This window comes from Antechinus flavipes, chromosome 1 (assembly GCF_016432865.1).
Source record: "Antechinus flavipes isolate AdamAnt ecotype Samford, QLD, Australia chromosome 1, AdamAnt_v2, whole genome shotgun sequence".
NCBI lineage: Eukaryota > Metazoa > Chordata > Mammalia > Dasyuromorphia > Dasyuridae > Antechinus > Antechinus flavipes.
Window position 1 is genome coordinate 56,440,003 of NC_067398.1, and position 24,738 is coordinate 56,464,740.

At 45.8% G+C, this 24,738-nt stretch overlaps 1 protein-coding gene across 2 annotated transcripts in view; it reads left to right on the top strand.

Moving 5' to 3' along the window:
* The window catches only part of PLXNA1 (plexin A1), a 287,103-nt gene that overhangs the window by 21,364 nt on the left and 241,001 nt on the right, over nt 1-24,738 (top strand). For both annotated transcript variants that reach the window (XM_051983114.1, XM_051983104.1), the window contains exon 3: nt 18,880-19,062. In XM_051983114.1, coding sequence (XP_051839074.1) covers nt 18,880-19,062 — 183 coding nt within the window. The remainder of the gene's footprint in view (nt 1-18,879; nt 19,063-24,738) is intronic.

Here is a 24,738-nt window from a genome sequence, read left to right on the forward strand (position 1 = left end):
CCTCGAGCCCTGGGCACCTGCCCCCACCCCTCCTGCCCAGCCTGGCCCTGCAGGCTCTGGGGCCCTCCCTTCTCTGCCTTTTCTCTCCCAGGCCCTGGGAGCTCACAGTCCCCTTTGATGTTTTTTCCTTGCTGACTCATCCAATTAACCTTAATTGTCAGCGATTCCAGGATTCTGGGGTTTGAGGCTTAGAAACTGCCCGGGCAGAGGCCGGAGAGCCTGTGGGCTGCTTGCCTCCCTGTTCCCTCACCCCCTCCCCGTTCTTGGCTTCCCCTGGGTGTGTGTTCCCACAGGCCCCTCCCCACATCTCCCTGGGAGGGATGGGCAGGAGGCGATCAGCTGGCAGATCACAGAACTGTTAATAACACGGTCCAGAGAGTTGCTCCAGGAGGTGGATTAAAGGGAGCGGAGATTGCTCTTGGGCGGCCTTCCGCTGCAGCTCCCTCCTGGCTCCCCATGCGCTGGATGGGGCAGAGCCAGGGGTCCCTCCCCTGTGGTTTGACCTCTGGTGCTTCTGTCTCCTGAGACGGCCTGTCACAGAAACCAGATAGAGGGGCCTGCAGAGGCAGGGGGTTCACCAGAGACTCCCAGGCAGGGCCTTGGGTGGCTGGGTGAGTCCCCCTCAAGGCCCCCCTCAGATGTTCTCTTCTCCAGGAAGCCTCTTCATTCCAGTGCCTTTGCTCTTTTTGTTATTTCCTGTCTATCCTGCATGGTACACCATTTGTCCTCTTGTAGTCTCCCCCATTAGCTCGTAAGCTCTGTGAGGGCAGGGGAGTGTCTTTTGTTTCTTTGAGTCCCCAGTGCCTAGTACAGTGCCAGCCATATATCAGGCACTTAATATTTACTGACTGACTGCCCTCCCAGGGCCTCGGTTTCCTTTTCTGTAAGACAAAGACTGAACTGGATGACCTCTGGGTCTGTGAGACAGAAGGACGCCGTCCGGCCGTCCAGTGCCCCTGTGATTCGCCTTCATTTTCTGCCCCTTAGACCCAAGGGTTGGGAGTGGAGCAGTGTTTCCCAAGCTAAGTTGGGAATACTTTGGGGCTTAAAATATGTTGATGGGATCCATGAATGTTGGTTTGTGGGGGAGGGATGAAGGAGTGGGTGGGAAATTTGGGAGTACAATAGAGTAAATGAAGCCTATTTTCATGCTGAAAAAATTTGCCACATGTAATAAGTATTTTTGCTACATACATAATTTCACATTTAATATTTTAGAGGGAAATATATTCATAGGATCTGGAGCCTTGTAGCCATCATTTATAGAATACCCGTTTTTGCCAAACACAGTTTAGGAGACGCAGACCAGAGCATTTCATGATGGTTGTAGGACAGGAGGAGCAATGAGTTGGTTCAGTGCATAGAGTGCCAGGCCTGGAGTCGGGAAGACTTAGCTCCCTGAGTTCAAATCTGGCTTTAGCCATTTATTAGCAAGTCACTTAATCACTGTATACTTCAGATTCCCATCTGTAAAATGGGGGTGATAGCCCCTCCCTTCCAGGAATGTTGTGGGGATAAAATGAGATAACGCACACAGAGCATTTGCACACATTAAAATACTACATAGATGCCAGCTCTTATTACGTGGCCATTAAGAAGCCTTCCATTTCTGGAGCTGGGAGTCGGGAACATTCGTCTTGCAGAGTTCTAATCTGTCCTCAGACATTTCCTAGCTGTATCAAGGAAACAGAGGCTGGCTGGGTTAAGGGCCTTGCCCAGGTTCGTGCAGCTAGCCTTCCTCTCGTCCTCACTGTACCCACCGTGCCACCAGAAGCTAGAGTCAGACTGTTAAGAGCCGAGGCAGGGCCTCAAGCACGTGAACCCACCATTTCTGAAACCGTGCATGTGGAAGATAGACCAGGGCCTCCGGGGGGGGGGGTCTGAGGGTGTTCTTTAGGGTGCAGATGCTCGGCCTTCGCTCTTGGCCACGCTCCTCCCCTCTGAGAGACAGCACACCAGCTGGCTGACAAGGTGAAGGCCCTGCAGGCTCCTGGGGAATTGGGCAATCCGATTTTATCTTCCTTTTAATCCAGTCAGGTTGGAAAGAGATGAGATTGTCACCGACCAGGCTTTCTAACCTTGGCCTGCTTGAGCTGGGCTTCAGGCCATGTGGGAGCGAGCACCTGTCCTTTCTTTCTGCTGCCTTCACTCTCCAAGAGGCCTGGCCGGGGGAGAGCAGTGCTGGGCCATTCCACAGTCCAGAGGGTGGGGTCTGAAATCTGGCTCTCACTGCGCAAACAGTTGTTTAGATCTCACCAAGCTTCAGTGTCACCATCTGTAAAATGGGAAGAATAATCCTCTTCCTACTTCACCAGGTTCTGAGAAAAGAAATGTTCAAACCTTGACGTGATCTTCCTTCTTCTTCCTTCTCCTTCCTCTTTGCTTCTTCTTTCTAAATTCTTTTCTTCTTTCTCTTCCTTTTTTCTCTTCCTTTTCTTTAGAAGGAGAAAATCATCAGAAAACCATTCTCATACTTCCTCTGGCCTTCCTTCTCTTACTCATGTATTTAAGGGCCTCTTTTTGTCAAGAGCAGCCCTCCTATTCTCTGTCTTAATTATTTCTGCTTTTTTTCAGAAGTTTGGCCCCTTTATCATCCATCATTCCCCCTATTAAACTAACCAGCCAACCCTCAGTTGATCCTATTATCCCTGATAGTTGTAATCCTTTACCTATCTTGCTTCATGGCAGAAGAAATCTGGTCTTGTTGGGCACCTGGACCTCCTCTCTTTCAAGACTCTTTTTGCCATCTGGCCTGAGACCTCTCAGCTGTCCCCTCCAAAGTTTCTAGTGATCTCCTCGTGGCCCGACGCAGTGACCTTTTCTCAGTCCTTTCTTCGACACCGAATGTTCTCCATCACCACCTTTCCCTGGATGATCTCCTTTCTAGGTTTTTTTTACTCTCTCCCTGTCCTTCTCTCTGGATGACCATTTACTCCTTTGCTGATCATTCAGCGGGCTCACGGCCATTCAGACTGGTCCGGGGCCTTCTGCCTTATCACTTGGTGACCTCATCGGCTCCTCCGGCTTCAGTCATCATCTAGATGCAAATGATTCCCAGACCTTTCTCTCCACCTTGGTCATGCATCGCTAGCTGCCTTTGGACATCTTGAATCTGGAGATCCTGGAAGCATCTCACACTCAGCACGTCCAATAAAAGCTCATTATTTTTCTCTCCCTTCTTCCCTTCTGAACTAACTATTATTTTTGAAGACATTAGCATCTTGCAAGTCAGTGAGACTTTTCAACCATAGCGTCATCTGATGCCAAATCTTGTTCCCATCTCTCTTATCTGTTTCCTTCTGACCTCCTAATGCTGGATCTGGTTTTCTGACCTTTGCCATCTTTATTTTATTTTCCAAAGGCAATCTTGATAAATGATGTGTCCTGAGGCTGAATTTGAACTCAGTTCCTCCTGGCTCCAGGGGCTCATTGTGCCACCTAGCTGCACCGCCCACCCTCAGCCCCCAACTTTATTGCAGACATCTCTCTGAATTCTTTGATCTGGCTGTGCTTTCTTCCCAGTTCAGGTTTCCATCTCTCACCTCTGTTCTTTTATGGTGGTGGTCCCGTGTTCCTGTCCTCTCCGACTCTGGGGCTTCCTTCCAGCCTAAGCTCAAACCCCACCTTTTCCAGGAGATCTTCACTTGCTCACCCCTTGTTGCTGGAACCTTCCTCTTTCTCTTTAGGGCCATCTATTTTTGCATATTTATCCATATTTCTAGTTATTTACATGGTGGGGTTAGAATGTAACCTCCTTGGGGACAGGGATTGTTTTTTGCCTTTTTTTCTATTTCCAACTTTTAACACAATGCTTGGCACACAATAAGCACTTAAAAAAATACTTGTTGAATGACTAATGTGAAAATGTATTTTACATGATTGCATGTGTATAATTTATATCAGATTTCTTGCTCTTGGGGAGGGGAGGGAGAAAATTTGGAACTCAAAATCTTATAAAAATATATTTTGAAAATTGTCTTTACTATGTAATTAGAAATAATAAAATACTGTTTACATTGAAAATGGAAAAAAAAACCCCTCCAAAAATCCACATACTTGTTGACTGGCAATGCTTTACTATCAGATGATCTGGGCATTTGATAGATATTAACTTAGATTCGTCCCAAAATGAAATAATGATAGAATACATCTGGCATATGAGTGAAAGAAAGAGGTCTTACAAGAAGGAAGGGAAGGCAGTATTCTAAGGCCTTTACAAATATTATTTCATTTGATCCTCATAACAACTGTAGGAGATGGGTATTGCTCTTGTACCCATTTTATAATTCAGGGAATTAAGGTTAGATGTCTTGCCCAGTATCACACAGCTAGGCAGGATTTGAACTCTGGTTTTTCTGATTCCAGACTCGGTGCTTTATCCACTAAGCTCCCTTAGCTGCCTCTGCTAAGAGAGGTTCATTGGAAAGAATATTGCATTTCAAATCAGAGAACCTGAATTCATCCCCCTTACCCTGACTCTCTTCTTTGGGCAAGTTTTCTCACCTCCCTGAACCTCAGTCTCTTCATTCTAAACCAGTCAGCTGGTAATCTTGTCTCCCAAAGGGATCTGTGTCCTTTGCCCACTTGGGTCTGATGGGTGTCAGCCTTCCCCGTCTGCTCCATCCCCCAGCTGCAGGGCCAACCGACTTCAGTTTTGCCTAACAGATAAGCTCTTCTACCTGAGCTGGTGGGGAGGGGTAAAGACACTTTCCTAATGAGGAAATTAGGGAGCCAATTGGCAGCCTCCTCACTGCTCAGTACAGCTGTATTTGCCATCTCCCAGTGAGTCTGTTGAGACAAAGCAGAGAACGGTAAACACCATAAACATTTACCCTCTTGCATATTCAGCAGCAGATGAGGTTAAGGAAACTGCACAGTGAAGTGTGCCCGGGAGAAGAGGAGGAGGAGGAGGAGGAGGACCAGGGCTGATGGTGCTGATGCTCTGGATGGAGACCTACCTTGGTGTTGAGAGCAGTGGCTTTCTCGTCTTTCCTCCCTCCCCCCTGCTCAGGGCTTTCTCTGCTGCATCTCCATCTCCTCTTCCTCTGGGATCTGCTCGCTCAGCTGGGGTCTGTGCCCTAGCCCCAAGGAGGAGCATGGCAGAGCCAGGAGATGTTGGCTCCAGCTCAGTAGGGATTGGATCTTTGCCCTCCTTTCCAGCTGAGGCTCCCTCCTGCTTAGTGGCTGGTTCAGCACATGCCACAGAGCATACTGGAGAGGGGATCATGGGAGTTCTGGGCCATTCTCTCCCTCCCCTCCCCCTACTAAAGCAAGAGAAAAGGTCACTGGTGGGAGGTAGGGTCCATTCTGCTGGGGGATTAGAATGGGGTAAGGGGCACCAATCAGGTTTGATCTTTGTTCCCCTAGGCAGAGTCTTTTTTTTTTTTTTTTTTTTTTTTTGCAGCTGCCTATCTTTCTGATGGGGGAAGTCACAGACTGACTGACTAATCTTGGTCACAGAGTGAGCCCCCTGCTCCCCACTCTGGCCCTAGTCACAGGCTCTGTTCCAGGCTTCTAACTCTGCTCAGTGAGCCAATACTGCTCAGGGCCTCAGCTGGTAGAGAAATGGCCCTGAGGCCCTCTGGGGAGGAGACACAAATAAGTTTTCTGGGAGTAAATTGGTCCCTGCTGCTGCCTGTGGATCTCCCCACCCCTGATTATTCATTAAGTCTTGGCTAATGGGGGCCTTTGCCTCCTCATCTGGAATCGGTAGAGGCCACAGCCCTTTCTGTCTCTCATTTTGGGGAGGAGGGATGAGATGGGGGTTAGTGATGGCTAGGAATAAACCAGCTTGAATGGGGCCTCCCTCCCCTTCATCATTCTTCACAGTCCCCACACCGCTTCAGTCTGCCATCAACCTGGCCACTGATGTTCTCATTCTCTCTCCCTCCCCCATCCCCTTGCTTACTGTTGGAGAGGGAAACAGGAGAGAACTAGAATAATAATTATCATCCCTGACATCTGCAGCTTCTGTTATGGTTTTCACAGTAAGTCCAAAGCCTTGATCTCATTGACTTCTCAAAATTCACCTGTCAATGGAAATTTATCCCCATTTTACAGATGAAGAAACTGACATCCAGCTTGTATGTGGGATTCTAGGGCTCTTTCAAATTTGGGAAGGGCTATGTTAATTTAAATAGGCTGTATTTCTGACTCTCCCCAATGCCTTATTTTAAACATGAGGAGACTGAGGCCCAGAGATAGAAAAGCACTTGTTGGGTTCACAGAGCAAATTATGCTAGAGCTGGTCCCCGAAGGGGTTCTCCCCCCTCCACTTCAGTGTCCTTGGATGCTTCAGCCTTTTACCCTCTTTCTGCCAATCTGAGGCTGTTCTTCTGAGTTCTGCTCTCCCTGGGCCTTCATTCACTATCAGTTAGTCCATCAGCTTGCATCTATGAAGCATACCAGTTATGGTGATGAAAATAACATGTTTACATATACATATATATGTATACATATGTATATATATGTATGAGAAATATTATTTCGTGGGTCCTCATGACAACTTTGTAGGTAGGGGCTGTTATCCCCATTTTATAGATGAGGAAACCAAGACAAACAGAAATTAAATGACTTGGCCAAGATTGCACAGCTACTGAATGTCTGAGGGGACAGCTAGAAGACACAGTGGATAGAGTATTAAGATTGAAATCAGGAAAACTCCTTTTCCTGAGTTCAAATCTAACCTCAAACACTTACAATCTGTGCGACCCTGAGCAAGTTGCTTAATTTTGCCTCAGTTTCCTCACCTGTAAAATGAGTTAGAGAAGGAAATGGTAAACCATTGCAATGTCTTTATCAAGAAAGCCTCAAAAAAGCAGGCATGACTGCAGTGATTTAGTAAGATCAGTAAAAACAAGTGTCTGAGGCTGTATTTGAACTTGGGTCTTTCTTAATCCACGTCCAGCTCCTTTATCTGCTGTGTCTCCTAAGTGCTGAGAACACAAACAAAAAAGGGGGGTGGGCAGTGCCTGCCTTCAAGGAGTTTGCATTCATTTGGAGGAGATTAATGAACATTAATAAGCACAAAAAAGCATGTATTTATTTCTATACACACATTAATAAGCATATATAAAATACATGCAAGGCAAATTTCAAATGTAGCAGCAGAGTTGATTGCAGGGCAGGGACACTGGAAATCAGGACAAGTTTCCCGTAGAAGATGCTGCCTGAGCAGAGTTGTGAAAAGAATACGGGATTTGAAGAGGTAGGCAGAGAGAGGTGAGGTAGAGATGCATTCCAGGCTTGAAAGACAGCCATTGCAAAGGCAGAGAGAGGGGAGAAGGCATCTCCTGTGTAAGGAAGAGTAAGGAGTATTTCACTGTGGAGTACAAGAAGAAGAGGAAAGATTGGAAACGTAGGTTGGGGCCAAATTACGAAAAGCTTTAAATACCAAACAAAGCACCTTCTCTCTTACCACTGAAAGTGGCCACTTAACTCTAGGTCATTTCCTATCAACGTCTATCCCAGTGGTTCTCAGACTCTTTGGTCTCAGGATCCCTTTATGCTTATAAAAATTACTGAATAACCTGTCAAGGCCCTTTTATTTATGTGAGTCACATCTATTGATGTTTACAGCATTAGAAGTTAAAGTGATTAGTTTTATTGTGATCCTTGGAGCACATTCCCAAGTTTGAACTTTCACTCCTAGAACAGAATTGAAACTTTGACTGGTGCCCAGTATTGAGGAAAAGACTGGGATAAAATGGAAATTTTGCTTGTGAGCCAGGATCTTGTCACAGATGGCTGAGCCTGGTCCTTAATCAATTCTTTGAGATATCTTGATTTCTTGACACTTCCTCTCTCATCCTGAGAGTATCCTGTGGACACCTCTCTGCCTTTCTAGAATGCTTTAATGCCTTGCTTCTATCTATCTAAATTATTCCGGCCTAGTCTCTTCCTTCTTTATCCAGCAAGCCCTTTCTGATTGTCCCAATCTTCAAATATTCCATATCATCTTCTGGACTTCCACAGTCCTAGCTGTTGTACTGTTTTTGTCTGCTTGTTTCTTTTTCTTTTTTTTTAAATTAACATTCAGTTAAAAATTTTGTGTTTTAAATTGTCTCCCTTCTCTTCTTGCCTCCCCATTGAGAAGAGAAGCAATTTGATATGGGTTATACACGTGCAAGTCAAGCAAAACATATTTCCGTGTTAGTCATGTTGTGAAAGAAAACACAGACAAAAAATACCCTTAAAAAAAAAAACAAAGAAAAAGTATGATTTGATCTGCATTCAGACGCCATCTGTTCTTTCTCAAGAGGTAGATAGCATTTTTCATCATAAGTCCTTCAGAAATTGTCTTGGATCTTTGTATTGCTGAGACTAGCTAAGTTATTCACAGTTGATCATCATTGTACAATATTGCCGTTACTAGGTTAAATGTTCTTCTGATTCTGCTTATTTCACTTTGCATCAGTTCATGTAAGTCTTTCCAGGCTTTTCTAAGAGCATCTTGTTTATCATTTCTTATAGCACAATCATATTCCATCACAATCAGATACAATAGCTTGATCAGCCATTCCTAGTTATTGGACATCCCCTCAATTTCCAATTCCTTGCCACCACTAAGAGAACTGCTGTAATTATTTTTTATACATGCAGGTCTTTTTCCTTTATGTTTTTTATCTCTTTGGGATATAGACCTAGTAGTGCTATTTGCTAGGTCAAAGGGTTTGCATAGTTTTATAGCCTTTGCTCACATTTCCAGATTGCTCTCTAGAGTGGATGAATCAGTTCACAACTCCACCAATGGTGCTTTAGTGTCTCAGTTTTCTCATACCCCCTCCAACCGTTATCATTTTCCTTTTCTGTCATATTAACCAGTCTGATAGGTGGTATTCTGCTTGTTTCTTGTGTGTGAGTCATATCTTCTCAATTAGGCTGTAATTTTTCTGAGGTCAGGGACTTTGTCTCTTAATAGTGCAGCCTAGTGCAGGGCTTTTCCAGAAGCAGGTACCCAAAGCCTACTTGTTGATTTATAGGTATTTAAAATTAAGCTGAATTACAGTGTTGTGACACTCTTTGATGTAATTAGAGGCACCCTGGGGTGTTGCAAAATACAGGTAGGCAATCCAAAGACCTCATCTTTGTTTCTTCATTTCCTTTCTCTTTTACTCATTCTCTTATCCCTTTTCCTTTTTCCTTTTCCTCTTCCCTTCTCTTCTCTCCCCCCCTTATTTTTTTCTCTTTTTCTCTTCCTTTCCCATTTCTTCTTTCCCCTCCCTCCTCCTTTCATACTCTCTTCCTCTCCTCTTCTTTGCCCCTCTCCCTTTCCCCCCTCTCCTCTCAGTTTTTCTCTTCCTCTCTTCTCCTCCGCCTGTCTTCTGTCTTCTTCCTTTCTCCCTTTCCCCTCCTTCTCTCTGGCCAAGTTTCTAATCCCCCATTGCCAGTTACTTGCTGCATGAACTTGGTCAGGTCATGTTTGTTGTGTGGGCCATTTTCTTCCATAAAACAAGAATCTCTGGATTCTGGAATTCCTTGTTTGGGGCTAAGGAGATGTTCCTCTTTTCCATGTTTGTCATTTGACCTGAATTTGGCTGACGCTTCTAGGAGGAGGAGACCCTGTTGTTCTCCCTGGGAGGATGAAGAGCCAGGCTGAGCTGCCCCTCCTCCCAGCCTGGGGAAAGTGGGGGAAAGTAGCACTTGACGGCTGCCGAGGGGCTGAGGGTCACCCTGCTAGGAGCTTAATCACATGTTAAAGAGATGGGAATCACTCTGTAAGGATAACATGAAGGGGGCCTGGCCCCTGCTGAGAGCCTGCTGCAGGCGTGATGGGGAGGGAGGGAGGGAGAGAGGGAAAGAGGAAAAGGGGGAGAGAGAGGAGGAGGGAAAGGGAGGGAGAGAGAGTGTGTATGTATGAGATTGTGTGTGTGTGTGTGTGTGTGTGTGTGTGTGTGTGTGTGTGAGAGAGAGAGAGAGAGAGAGAGAGAGAGAGAGAGAGAGAGAGAGAGAGAGAAGGTCCCAGAGAGGAGAGAGAGAGAGTATGTGTGTGTGTGTGCGTGTGTGTATGTGTGTGTATATATGCGTGTGTGTGTGTGTGAGAGAGAGAGAGACAGAGAAAGGGAGGGAGAGAAGGTCCCAGAGAGGAGAGAGAGAGAGTATGTGTGTGTATGTGCGTGTGTGTATGTGTGTGTATATGTGCATGTGTGTGTGTGTGAGAGAGAGAGAGACAGAGAAAGGGAGGGAGAGAAGGTCCCAGAGAGGGAGAGAGAGAGAGAGAGTATGTGTGTGTATGTGCGTGTGTGTGTGTGTGTGTGTGTGTGTGTGTGAGAGAGAGAGAGAGAGAGAGAGAGAGAGAGAGAGAGAGAGAGAAGGGGGGAGAGAAGGAAGGAAGGAGGGAGAGAAAAAGGAGAGAGAGAGAGACACACACACAGAGAGAGAGAGAGAGAGAGAGAGAGAGAGAGAGAGAGAGAGAATGAGAGGAGGAACAGAGAGGAGAGGGTGAAGACTTTTACTTCCCAGTCCTTTCTTTCTGGTTAACTCCATCTTGATCTAGCAGTGGTGAATCATTAGAAGTAAGATCTTAGTGGTCTTTCTCCCTTCCTGGGGGCTTGGTTGACTTTCTCCTTTGACCCTTTCCTTCTTGGATCCTGTGTCAGTCCCAGCTTTAGGTTCCTCATATGTCAAATGAAAAGTTTGGACACCGTGGTCTCTGAGGTCCCTATGATTTCCCCAGAAGCCTTCTCTGTCCAGTCCAGCCCATAGAGATTTCTTCTCTGAGCTCCCATAATCAGTCAATCAGCAAATGTGTATTGAGCACCAGCTAAGAGCTTTGGTTAAAGGATAAAAAGGGAAAAAAGGCCCTGGACCAGCAAGAGCTAAATCTCTTTGGTTTTCCCCTCTCCCTGCTTTCCTGTCTCCCTCAGGCTCCCCCACTGGTCTCCAGATCCTTGGGCTCAGCTTCCTGCCCCAGATAGCTTTTTCTGGACTTCTAGCCCCAGCCCCTAACAGCCCCTTCCTCCTCCTGGATCCTATGGTAGTCACTGTCTGTCCCATTCAAAGGACTGGAGAATCTCCGCCCTAGGACAGAAGAGGACCAGGAGGTCCCAGAATCCTCATCTGGTAATAGAGGAGCGGCTGATGTTCAGAGGAGTGAGTTCCTTCTTGAGAGAAGTGCCGTCCAAGCTGGGGAACGGACTGTGGGAAAGTGTGGTGCAGTGGGCAGAGCCCCCCCCCCCCCCCCTCCGGGGGTCAAGAAGAGCTCATTGGAATCTTGCCTCAGATATTTATCAGCTGCATGATCACACACCATCTGTAGCCTCATTTATAGTTTTCTCCTCTGTAAAATGGGGATAGTAACAATACCCACCTCCCAGGGTGGTTGTGAGATCCCCTGAGGGGGCACTTGTAAAACGCTCTGTAGCCCATGAAGTGCGAGCATTAACATTGGATTTTGGCTGGAGATCCAGCGTCCTCCTTGGCCTCCAGTTGCCTCAGTGGGTGACTTCAGGTCCCTGGGGCCGCTCCAGCTTTTCCTCCAGTAGAATGTCAGTCGTGGGCTTTCTTTGGGCCGGGTGGGGCTGCTGGTGGCCGTGGGTGTGGGAGATAGTCTGGCTTTGAACTCTTTCTGGCTTAAATAGTCCTGGGAGCTTGTCCCTTCAGAAAATAGCCAGCTGGGCCGGCACCTGCTAATTTGGGTCCGCCCCACCCACCTTGTTGACTATTCATCCCGACTTGGGCAGTCTTTTACCCAGCCCTGGAGGCTTCCCACGTCCAGCTTTGCCAAAGTCAGCAAGGTCCCTCCCCACAGAAAAGACCCCAACCACATGTGCCCGCCCCAGTCACAGCCCTCCCGGACTCCTGTAGAGATGGCAAGTACGTCCTCCAGAGCTGAGCAGAGGGCCACAATTAATTTAGGAAGCCCCAAATTCAAATCTTGCCAGCCCAATGACCCTAGGCAGGTCATTTAATTAACTTCTCTGGTTTTATGATTGTGATTGGGTATTATCAGATAATTAATGCTAATTATCCTTATTATTATCAGCATTATTACCATCTGGACTCTCTCTGAGACCTACAGTCTCCCATTCCCACAGCCCCGGGCATGGGGCGCACCCCCGGGACACCCCCAGGCTTCCAGCTCCCAGACATTCCCACCAGACCCACTCCCTCATGCAGACTCGGAGCCTCACCCAAACCCACACAATCACGCATTCATAGGGCTTCTCACTTCTCATGCCCAGAGCCTTGCCCAGACCTGAGCCCCACAGCCTCACGTTCACACAGGCCTCCCACCGCAGGCTCTGGGACACATGGAGGCTTTTGGCAGAGGTGTCGGGGAGGGAGGCAGGAAGGCACTCTGTCCTCGGCCTGACCCCCAGCCCTGGTCCGGCCCCAGGGAGCTGTGGATCGCAGCCAGGTCTTTCCCCGCAGGATCCTCCTTTCTTCTTCCCCAAAATGAGGAGGGCCACCTACAGTCCTTGTCGAGGGGTCCTCCCGCCTCGGGCTTGCCCCGCTTTCCCATTCCCTGTTCCAAGGCGCAGCTTCCATTCTGAGGTCTCTCTGTCTCTTGCATCTTGTCTTCCAAGGCCTCTCCCAGGCCTAATCTATATTCTCAGGCTGTTTCCAGCCCAAATATTCTTTGAGTGGCTGATAAATTGCCCTATCTCGGCAGTGGAGAGTTAGAGAATTCTTTGATAGCCCTGCAGGAAAACACCTTCATTTGTGCTTAGCCCTTTGTCCTTTCCTAACAATGTCTTAAAGGAGCATGGCTTATACATCCTGGGAGGAATCTTCAGAATCATTTGCCCTTAATCAGTGCTCTTTTTAAAAAAAATTTATCACTATCACTCAAAAGCTTCTCCCCCAATCCTTTCTCTCTCCCTTTCTGACAGAGGACAGCCCAGCCAAGCCCGATCCTGTGATACTATTGGCCAGGCCCGATGTCTGCCTCATTCTGTACCTGGAGTCCACCACCTCTGCTGAGAGACTTCCCTGTCATCCGTTTTCTTTGGGCTCACTCACTTGAGACAAGCAAACCCCCCTCCCCCCACCCCACTCCCTAGCCTATGATCCTTCCGTCTTTCATTGCTGTTCTGTCCTTTTACCACATTGTGCTCCCTGTATAAGTGCTCCTCCTGGTTCTTCCTGCTTTGTTCTCCAGCATCCTTATTCCACACTTTGGAAAAACTGAGGTCCAGAAAGGAAAAGGGACACAAGCTAATTGCTCGAGCCACACAACTGGAAGCCGGCTCTCTGGACCCCCAGTGCCCTTCTCTCTCCATTGCTTCCCTCTGTCTGTCTAACCTACACCAGGGTCCCTTGGCATGGATCCTGTGGACCGTGAAACAGTAGGCCTCTGTCTGGTGTGTGAGATGCCAAAAGTGGGGGGTGCTGTTTTTTCTTTCCCAGCCCACCTCCCCTCCTCCCCTCCTCTGGGGCCCTGGGGACTTGGGCAAGAGGCTGGTGGATCCCAGGTTGCCATGGGAACTGTGGAGCTCCAGCTAGAGAGTGATTTCCAGGTTGGGGGATGCCTTTGTTACCGTCCCCTTATCTCTGCCTTGAGGCCCCATATGGTTTGACTGGGTTTGAGGAATTGATTTTTTACCCAGAGGTTGTGAAGCAAGTGGGGCCGTCCTGAGAGTCCTGAGCCCTCCTGAGCTGGCAGCTGGTCTTTCCCAAGTAGGACCTGGTCAGGATTGAGAAAGAGACTTTAGAGCCTTACCTGGGAGACTTGCTAGTTACTGGGATCTACTTTCCTGGCTGGGTCAGTCCAGTGGCAGCTCAGATGTTGGATTTCAGATGAGATAGATCTGGATTCAAATCCTAACTTCTGTCTCTTACTGGCTGTGAGATCCTGGACAAGTCACTTAAGCATCTGCAAAATTAAGGATTTGGGAATGATTTTTAAAATCTCTAAATTGGTAATCTGATATCCTGTGGGCTAATTAATCACGGGTTTCTCATGTGCACATCCTGGTTTTAGGGTGGGATCAATAGGGAAGGTTCTCTAAACTCCTCCGAGCCAGAACTCCTGGGATTTTTGGCCTCAGAGGTCCCAGCCCAACCCCCCTGACTACCTGGCTCTTTGAATTTGGCCAAATTCTCCCTTGGATTGAGAAAAGAGACGAGGGCTTGAGGTGGTTTCTGGGGAGAATCCCTGTATTTTAGGTGGCGCCGGGCTCAGCCGGTGACCTTGGAGTAATGGCATGTTAGCTCTCTGGCATGAATCCTCCTTTGAAATTAGAAGGTTAATGCAGAATCCTAGCTCGAAGCTGGACAAGTTCTCCTAGGGCATCCAGGTTAGCTGCCACCTTAACTGGAGTTACTGGCAGGATGTATGAATCCTTTGTATTTTCATACATAGTAAGTGGTCTGTCGGGCCATTCAGTTGACATAGCTTTTTGAGTGCCTCCTGTGTCCTATGCAGGCTAACAAAGACCAGCAGCAGCCGGCATTTATTAAGTGACTACTCTGTTATTAACAACACTGTTCTCAGGGGTGGTGATGCAGATCCTAATGGAAAGTCAGTCCCTCCCTCAAAGAGCTTACATTCTGGGGGGAGTTGAAAAGTAATGTGTTGGGGGGAATGATTCCCCCTCCCCTTCAAAAAATGGTGTCCAGGTCTGTAAAGTCTGAAGCAGAGCCAGGAGGAGAATGAAACTTGGCTAGCTTGGACCCCGGCCCCAAATGGAAGGCCTGGGAGAAACCCACCAGTGGGAGGAGATGAGCGTGGCTTATTCCGGGTGGGTGACAAGTGGGCAGGTGAGGTCTGAGTGAATGAAGAAATGAGACATTCTGTACCCTCAGGGAGCTTACCCCCATTCTAATGAGGGAGATTACAAGCCCACAGCCAGACATGTTTATGCAAAAGGAATAATAAAAGGAATAAATACAGAATAGCCAAATACAGTAGTTGGGGAGGAAATACAATTTCATGGACCTATGATTTCCTCATCTCTAGAATGGGGATGATAACATTGGCACTGTTTCTCTTACTGGGTGAGAAAAAGGGGTTTATAAACTTGGAAGGAATATAGAAATGTGAATTATGGTTATTATTATCTTCAGGTTCCAGAATCTCAGTCGGAAGAAAACTGGGCAAGTCACTTAATTAACCTGTTCCTGTCCTCCAGGAAAAAACTATGATTAAAAAGGACTGGGAAGGCTTGTTATATGAGGCCGGCCTTTAGTTAAGATTTGAAGGAAGGTGTTTAATCAATGCTTAATAAATTATATTAGTATGGCTTGGGTTTTTTTCTGTTCACACAGTAGAAGACTTGAAGTTGAATCCCGTGTCAAATTGTTGCCTCATTGATCTTGCAGGCTTTTTCAGATAAACAGGGGTGAATTTCGTATTTGTGAAGGTGATGTTTAAATTGACTTGAGCCTTCTGTTATTAGTCTTTGCTTCCAGTTCTCTCCATCTTTCAAAAATCTTAAGTTAATCGAGGAATTATCCACATTGATCTCTGTAGATACCCCCTCCCCATTTCCACCTCATTAGAATCGTTTTTCTTCAGGATTTCTTTCTTGAGAGCTTCCCCTCCTTCTTGGACTGATTTTCTATGCTAGTTCTTCGTTTATGGAAAGCTGCCAATCCCTCTTTGAAACTCTTTGAAATCATCTTCTCTCATAAGTCTGGGGCGCATATCAAATTATTCCTCGCTTTCCTATCGAGACTCTATCACAAATTCTGAGATGGGGTGCTTACTTCCCCAAGATTATCACCAGATGAAGGGACACTTCAAACATCACAGGTGCTTAACCATAGATTTCAGGGAGTCCATGAATTTGGAAGGCAGCTAAACGGTACAGTGGATAGAGCGCCAGTCCTAGAGTCAGTCAGGAAGTCCTGAGTTCAAATCCAATCTAAGATACTTACTAGCTATGTGGTGCTGGGCAAGTCACTTTTCCCTGTTTGCCTCCTTATATAAAATGAGCTGGAGAAGGAAACGGCAAACCATTCCAGTATCTTTGCCGAGAAAACCCTAAATGGCATCGCTAAGAGTTGGACAGGATTGAAGCGACTGAACGACAACATGAATTTGGATAAGAAAAAATTACATTTTTATTTTCCCTCATCTTTGGTTTCCTTTGCAACCCTGTGTATTTGATCATAATGCACTTAGAAACATTCTCAGAAAGAGATCCTCGGCTTCACCAGGCTGTCATGGGAGCCTAGGACATGTGAAAAGGAGAAGAATCTTTGTTCTGGCAGAGTCCATGCCTGAATCACCCACTGCTTTGTGGGGTTGTCTTTATATACAAATTTGTCTTCCTCAGAGGAATAGAAGCAAGCTCCTTGAGGGCAGGGATTTTTTTTTTTCCATAGTTGTCTTTATATCAGATTGTCTACCTGCTCCGAGTAGTTGCTTAATAAATGCTTTGTGACTGATCTGTCCTGCCCCCAAAATTACTTCTTGTTGGTGACAAACCAGGTCCATAAAATGTTTGTCTTTTACCTTTTTAGCTTTTTTACCTCTTGAAAGATAAAATTCTCTTTACAGTGTAACAGGGAACTGGCCAATGAACCCCATCTTTAGAAGGATGAGTAGAGTACTTGGCTGATGCAATCCTGTTACAATAACAAATGAAGAAATGGTTATTTGTAGCTCTTGTTTGGGGCAGAGAGAGAGATTGAAAGCACTCCAGCAGATGTCTGGCTAATGTAAATTGTTTACCTTTATACTTAATATACTTTTGTGCCAAGTGACCAATCCTGGGCTGGGTTTGTAGCTATTTCCTGAACTACTTATCTATTAAGTCTTTCTGTACAGGTGGTCTGTAGCACACAATGTTGCTCTCTAGTTTATGACTTAGTTGATTTTTACTCTAGGGCTCCCCCTATACTTTGTTCTTCTGATTCCTTTTTTTTCCTCCACACAAATGTATCTTCTTAAGGTAGAGTTACTCCATCTCTTTTTTACCTGTCTTAATTTCTTTTGAATATGGTGTACCTTTCCAGAGCCAAATACTAGTTGTGAGTCCTATCAATGATACCTCTGGTCCTAAATTTGCTTTTTTGCACCTACCTCATACCCACATTTGATTCATTTATATTCTGACGCCATATACTTTGTTGCTGTAGCCCCTTTCTTGGAATTAGTTTCTTTTGAATTTCTGGTCATTGCTACTATTGATTCTCCTATAATGTAGCTACCCAGTTTTTTTGGGTGAGTGATATATAGGCAAATTTTTTTTCCTCCTCCTCTTCTTAGTAGGTTAAGGTCACCTTAAAAAAGTGTTATTAATTCCTCCTGGTTTTTTTATGCATCGTCATTTCCCAGTATACCTCACCCTATAGAACCCTTCCCTGTAAACCAACCAACAAAACAGCCTCATCTGACAACTCATAGAGCACCCCGTCCCAACGGTCCACTTCATTTCTACTGGGAGGAGGGGAAAATGTGTTTCATCATCTGTTCTCTGGGGCCTGCATTGGTAAATACAGTTTATCTGACTTTGGCTGCCTTTTAGTATTGCATTTATTTATGGTATTTTAGCTATTGTGTGTTTTATTTTGCTTTCTTTATTCTGTGTCAGTTAGTATAAATCTTCCCATGTTTCTCTGAAATCCTCATATTTATTATATCTTACAGTTCAGTAATGTTATACCATATATCACAATTTATTTGACCTTTCTCCAGTTAAAAGATATTCTAATTTTGCCCACTTTTGTGTCAAGAGGGAGTTTCCTTACTTGGAGCTCCCTTCACCAATAAAATCACAATTTAAAATCCTTCCAAAATTATCTTAGCCAATTTAATGGCTACGAAGCAAAACTCCAGGATTATTTTAATTTTCATTTCTCTTACTATTAGTAAATTAGAACATTTTTTCATGTGGTTTATAATTTGTGTTTCTTTCTTTCTTCCCTTTGATCATAATGCTTGCCACATTCTTGATGCTTGATAAAGGCCCATTTACTTATCTGTTTACTTATACTCTTGGACTATATATGTTAATCGCCTGTATATGTTAGAGATCAGATTTTCTTCAAACACATTGAATGCAAAGCTTTCTCTTTGCCCCCCTCCCCTCCAAGCAATTTAGTATGTATTGATTAGATATGCAAAACACTGAGCAAACACATTCCTACCAACCCTTATCAGGTGCAGTCTGTTCCTGATCTTAGCCCATCATTTCTATATTTTCAGCTATGGTCCAGAAATCCAGGTTTTATTCCTTGACACTCTTCGTAGTTAACAATTAACAAGCATTTATTAGGTGCCAGAAACAGTGTTTACCAATATAAGTAATGAACAAAGCCTTATTCTCAGAGAGCTTCTATTCTAACAGACAAATACACATACGAACATATATGTACATATTACCCATATGCACATAACAATCTATATCTACATCTGTCTGTACCTGTCTGTTATGTCAGTGTCAGTGTCTGAATCTCCCTCTGTATGTCTGTGTCAGTCTATGTCGGCATCAGTGTGTGTCTGTAGCTGTGTAAATGCCTTTGTTTCTGTCTTTGCTTAGGTCTATTTCCTCTCTTCACTGCCTACGTTTGCCTTATCCTTCTGAAGCTCTTGCTTTTTGTTTACTAACAGGGTGAGGAAAGGCTACCTGTGCTCTTAACGATATATGTCCCAGGACTTTATCCTCTCTCCCTAGGTCCATCGAGCCCGGGACTTTGGCACAGTCGGAGCACCTCATGCTTGTTGGGCCCTTTCAAGTTTACAGATCCCTTTCCTTATGTCACATACGGACCAGATGTCTTTAGCAGCCCTCTCTGGTTTTATGACAAGGAGATGTTGGGGGGCAGGGGAGATGTTCAGGTTTATTATCTGAGTCATCAGATACTGTTGTCTGTCGGGTCTGTACCCGCTAACTGAATCAGTTTGGGAAAGCCCTTTCCCTGCCCCCGTCCTGCGGGACCGTTCCTGGCGCTCTCTCCAGTGCTAATCCTCCTTTCTTCTCTCTGTAGCCTTTGCAGATTGACGATGATTTCTGTGGGCAAGACTTTAACCAGCCTCTGGGTGGGACCGTGACCATCGAGGGCACCCCGCTCTTTGTGGACAAGGAGGACGGCATGACGTCAGTGGCTGCCTACGACTACCAGGGCCATACGGTTGTCTTTGCGGGGACCCGGAGCGGCCGGATCAAAAAGGTAATTGATCTTGCGGTCTGTGGGCCAGTGGGAAGGGGTGACGTTTGCCGGTGATTTTTTGGCCGGTGACGTCAGCATCTCTCCGTTGCACGCCTCTGGGGTAACTCGGTGAGTTGCAGGGATTGGACCTGTCCGCTTAATCTGTTGAAAAAGACTGTGTTGCGCATTGTAGGGGACGGGGCCGTAACTCGGAGTTGGGCTGTGTGAGTTCGGGTTTTGCCTGCGGTGCGCGGGGTGTATTCTGTGGAATGTCTTTTGGGTTGGGTTGAGCATCCGGACGATGGGTTTTGCTGCCAAGGTTCTGGTGAAACGGTGATCATAGAGCGATGAGGAAAAAGTCCAGTGCGAGATGTCAGATGCAGGCAGTGGGGGTTATCGTGAGACGTCGGAACCCTGGGAGAGTGCCCTTGGTGGGCTTGTTGACAGAGCTGGGAGTAGGGAGGCTTGTCCGTCCGTGAAGGGGAATGACGAGCTGGAGTGAGCTTAGAGAAGGGTGGGGAGACTGGAGATGAGCCATACAAGGGATAACTGACGAGATCTTTGGCCTAGTGGGTAGAGTGTTGGACCTGGAGTCAGGAAGAGCCGAGTTCAAATCCTGTCTTAACAACTGACTTGCAGCAAATGATTTAATCTCTTTCACCCTCAGTTTCCTCATCTGTGAAATCGGGCTCATGGTAGCACCTTCTCTTCAGGGTTGTTTGGAGGATATGTGTGTTATTAGCATATGTAAAGTGCTCGGTAAGCTTTCATGTACTTTATAAATGCCAGCTATGATTATTATTTTAATCTCTTGTTTTCAAGCACATACAAGGCTGTCATGTGGAAGAGATTAGGTTTGTTTTGATTGGCTTCCTGGGGCAGCCAGGAACAATGGGTGGAAGTGACAGAGAGGAAGATTTTGGCTTAATATAAGGAAAACCCCCACTTTTTAACTATTAGAGCCGTTCCATAGGACTTGGGCCGGACTGGCCTGGAGGAAGTGAGATCCCTGACATTAGAGGTCTTTAAGCAGAATGCAAATGACCCCTTGTGAAGGATGTTGTAGGTTGAGCATGAGGGAACACTCCTACGGGCTTGGAGTACGTAGGTCTTTCGGAAGTTCTTTCCAACCCTGAGATTTTGTGATTGTGGGAGGGAGTACAGAGTGACGGTTTCTGTGGTGACTGGGATTTTGAAGAGTAGGACAAGGGTCAGAAACCAAGGTTTCTTCTCTATAAATCCGATTTACTGGTTTAGAGAGGACTAAGAGGGCCAAAGGGCAGGTAGGGGTGCCATAATGCTGAGAGTGCTGGGCTGGAGTCAGAAAGACCAGAGTTCAAATCTAGCTTTAGATACTTTTGGGTTGTGACCCAGGCAAGTCACTTAACTGTCTGCCTCAGTTTCCTTATATGTAAAATGAGCTGGAGAAGGAAATGGCAAACCCCTCCATATCTTTGTCAAGAAAACTTCAGATGGATCAAAAGGAATCAGAAATGACTGAATAACAACAGGCAGAACACCAAGGGGTTCTGAACTGAACTGAAAGTCAGGGGGCACAGCTAGGACCACTGGGGTAGAATATGGCATAGTGGAAAGACAGTAGTCAAAAGATCTGTGTTCAAATCCCAGATTTTCACATATACTTGCCATCTGTAAAATGAGGGAATTGGAGTAGATGACTTCTAAGGTCCCTTCAAAGCATTTCTAAAATCTGGGCTGATAATAGTATTTCTCTCTTAATGCAAAGTGCTTTGTAGTTGTTTTCTCCTTTAATCCTCACAATTGCCCTAGGAGATTTCGTGGGTGATGACAGCTGTTGTACATTAGAAATGGATGCTGGGTGAAGGAGTGAGTTCTTTGTTAATAAAATCATCTAAATTTTGTGAGGGATCATAGGGATCAACTGCTATCACTGGGCTGTCAGGTGAGAGACTGGACAAGACTGACCCCCTGATTATGGAGATGATAGAATGAGGGAGCCATCTTCTGTCCTCATTCCTGGGTGAATGAGACAATAATGTCAATAGTTTACTCAAGTGGTGAAGCCCAGAGTAGTTTATACACATATCTCTCTATAAGCAAGAGAGGGTTTCCCTTTTTGATATATGTTCTTTTCTTGATATAGTAGAAATAGTGCTGGTCTTGGGGCAGGAGGCCTGAGTTTCAATCCCATTTATAACCCTTAACCGTAGTGTGGCATTGGGCAGGCCATTTGGTGTTCTGTTCCTCAATCTTTTTGTCTGTTAAATGGAGTCAGTGATACTTTGCCTTCCTCACGATGTTTTGTTTTTAGCTTTTTGGTGGGATAACTTTTGTTCCTATATCACATTCATTTTTGAAAATATTGCTTCCAGGAAGGAGGGAAGGAAGCTCAGCAAAACCAATCACTATTTTGACCTTTCATACACCATTCTACATCCATAGCTCCCCACCTCTGTAGTAAAGGGAGACAGGTACATTTTCTTATTTCTCGGGAACTATTCACAGGATTTTGTTAATTTTTTGTGTGTGAGATAATTGGGGTTAAGTGAGTTGCCCAGAGTCACACAGCTAGTAAGTATTAAGTGTCTGAGGCCTGATTTGAGCTCAGGTCTTCCGACTTCAGGGCTGATACTCTTATCTACTTCACCATCTAACTGCTCCCATTCACAGGATTTTTGTAATGAAAAGGCCAGTCATAAGCCTTTAAGCTTGGAGTATTCTTCCTTTCTTCCTTCCTTTCTAAGGGAGTGGGAATATTGAGTGTTTATGATGGGTAATGACAGGAACATTTTTATATTAGCAGAAGCAACCTGGTATTTGTTTACAGCTCGGTGGAGACCATTTAGAATCACAGAATCTAGAACTGGAGGGATCCTTCATCTGTCATTAAGTTTTCAGAGATGAATAAACTGGGCCACCTCCCGAGAGCAGGGAAATGCAACGTCCCAGAGTCAATTTGTAGCAGAGATAGGTGAGTTTTTGCTGGTGCTGACATCCCATTAGACTGTAAGCTTCATGAGGGCAGGTAACTTGTTTTTTTATCTAAATGTGTTATTTCTTCCCCCTTGCCTCTTCATGCAGCTCAGCACAGCAGAGCTTTCTGCTTGTCGTAGGCCTTTAATAAATGTTTGTTGAATGAATGACTTGAATGGATGACTCTTTCTGCTCAGCCCTGGACTTTACACTTGGAAGGATTTAAGCAATTTTTGTGGGACAGGTAAATAAATGGATGAATGAATGAATCTTTGGGCTCAGGGCCTTAAGAAAATATTTGTTGAATGAATGAATTTAATGATTGTGTAGCAGATATAGAGCTTTGCAAAGGCTTTAATAAAACATGTTGAATGAGTGAATGAATGAATGAATTGAATGGATCTGCATGTTAGCCATAGGGCTTTGAACAGGGAGGGCTTCGTAAAACGTTTGATGAATGAATGAATGAATTGAATTGAATGATTTAATGAATGTGTGTCAGACATAGGACTTTTGTACATAGCAGGTCTTAAATAAATGTTTGTTGAACATCGGTATTGCGTGAAATAGCAAACCTCCCTCTTTAAGGATTTTTTAAAAAAGACTGTTGGTAATTATAGGGAAACATGCATACATACAGAGGGATTTAAAACAGCAACCCAAAGGGCAGAGCTACAATGAGCCTGAGAAGCTCATGAGCAGAGAAGGTGCCTCTGGGCTCTCAGGCATGGGAAGGGAGCGGCGCCCCGCTCTCTTGGCTGCTGACCCCTTTCACTGACTCATCCCTAGAGTCTGCCTGGATGAAGCTCTCTCTTTTCCAAGTTGTTTTCTTTGACTTTTGACCTTGCCTTGATAAGGGAGTAGAAAGATCCTCCCTTATACTTCACCCTCCCCCTACCTCCCACCATTATGTAGCTTCCCTTTGGGTCCACAGAGGGATTTTTTTATATCTCAGAGGAAATTCCAGGCTGATTTCTCCATTTACCTTCTCCCTTTATCTTCTCCTCCTCCCTTAGGACAAAGGGCAGTTTTTTAGGGCCCCAGATTTATTCCATTCTAATTTCTATTCCATGGAAAGTTAGAGCTGGAAGGGAGCTTAGATTATCAAGCCCAGCTGCCTCTTAGAAGAGGAAACTGAGGTTCAGAGTGGGTTCATTTTATCTCTAGAAGCGACTTCCAAATCTACATATTCAGCTAGTCTTTCCCCAGAACTTTGATCCAGCATAGTCAGCTGCCTGTCCCACATCTCCACCCAAATGTCCCAAAGGGGCAAGGAAGGGAAAACCCATTAATTAAGTGCCTACTGTGGGCCAGGCATTGTGCTAAGTACTTTACAAATATTATCTTAAACTCGCTGTATCATATATAATTTCCCCTGAAACTCACCTCCCTCCAACTTTCCTGTTTTGGTCAAAGGCCCCCCATTTCTTACAGTCGCCTTGGTTACCACCGCGAAAGCATCCATGCTTCTCCCCTCTCACGCCCGATATCCTGTCTGTTGTTAGGTCCTGTCACTTCTACCCCCATCTCATCTCTCGGATCCCCTTTTTTTTGGCCTTTCCCACGGCCCACACCTTAGTTCAGAGCCCTGTTGGCTCTAATTACGGCTATTATTGCATTCGTCTCTCCTCTCAGACTGCCCATTATGTGTCTTTTATGTATTTAGTTATTGGCAGATTTTTTCTCCCATTAGAGTACATGCACCCTGAGGGCAGAGCCTATGTCTTTCTTTGTTCCTGGCACATAATGAGCACCTAATAAAAGCTTATTGGCTGACTGACTCATTAACCCCCAGTTTCCCGTCTCCCTTTGCTCCAATCCATCTTCCATGTAGCTACTCACTTGCATTTACAAAAACATAGCCCTGACCGTACCTTCCCTGCTCAAGAAGCATCAATAGCTCCCCGTTGCCTCAAACTCCTTTGTTCAGCATTTAAAGTCTTTCTTAACATAGTTCCAGCCTCTCTTCCTGAACTGATTGCTGTTGAGTGGCTCGGTGGGTAGACCTCTGGACCGGAGTCAAATCCAGACTCAGATACTTCCTAGCTGTGTGACTCGGCACAAGTCACTCAACTTTTTTGGCTGTTTCATCTGCCTCAATTTTCCAGGCTTGTTGGGAGGATCAAATGAGAATATTTATAAACTGCTTGGCCAAGGAACTTACTGCTTATTTCCTCCCCCCTCCCCCAACTAGACAGCCTGCTGCTCCCCAGTGTGATGGCCCCTCTCCTGTTTCCCTCCCTTTGCCCAACTCTCCTTGATCTCCTTCCCTCTGTCCCCCCAACTTGATTCAAGATTCACTTCATGTGCAACCTTGCACTGGAGGCTGTTGAAGCCTTGACTGAATCTCCCCGACACTCTCCCTTCCTCCCTTATCTCCCATATGGGCGGGTATTTGCCCCCACCCCTACTCCCTCCACACCCCTGTAAGGGCCTTGAAGGGAGGGGGCTTTTTGTACTTGAGAACACAGGGTCGCCCCAAAGTAACTTTCATTTACTTAAAGAGTAGACCCTGAATTAACGGTTTCCCCTTCCCCCTTGCCCCTTTGGGATGTGTGGGTGGAGACGGGGGACAGGCCATGCTGGATCGGAATTCTGGGGAAAGACTAGCGCCTCATGGATGCCTTCAGGAGCCCGTCCTTCACTGCTCGGTGCCCGGCCGTGGGACCTTGGGACCGGGCCCACTCTGTCCTCATCGGGAGTAACAGGGTTCCATGTGTATCTAAAGCTTGCCCTGTGCTC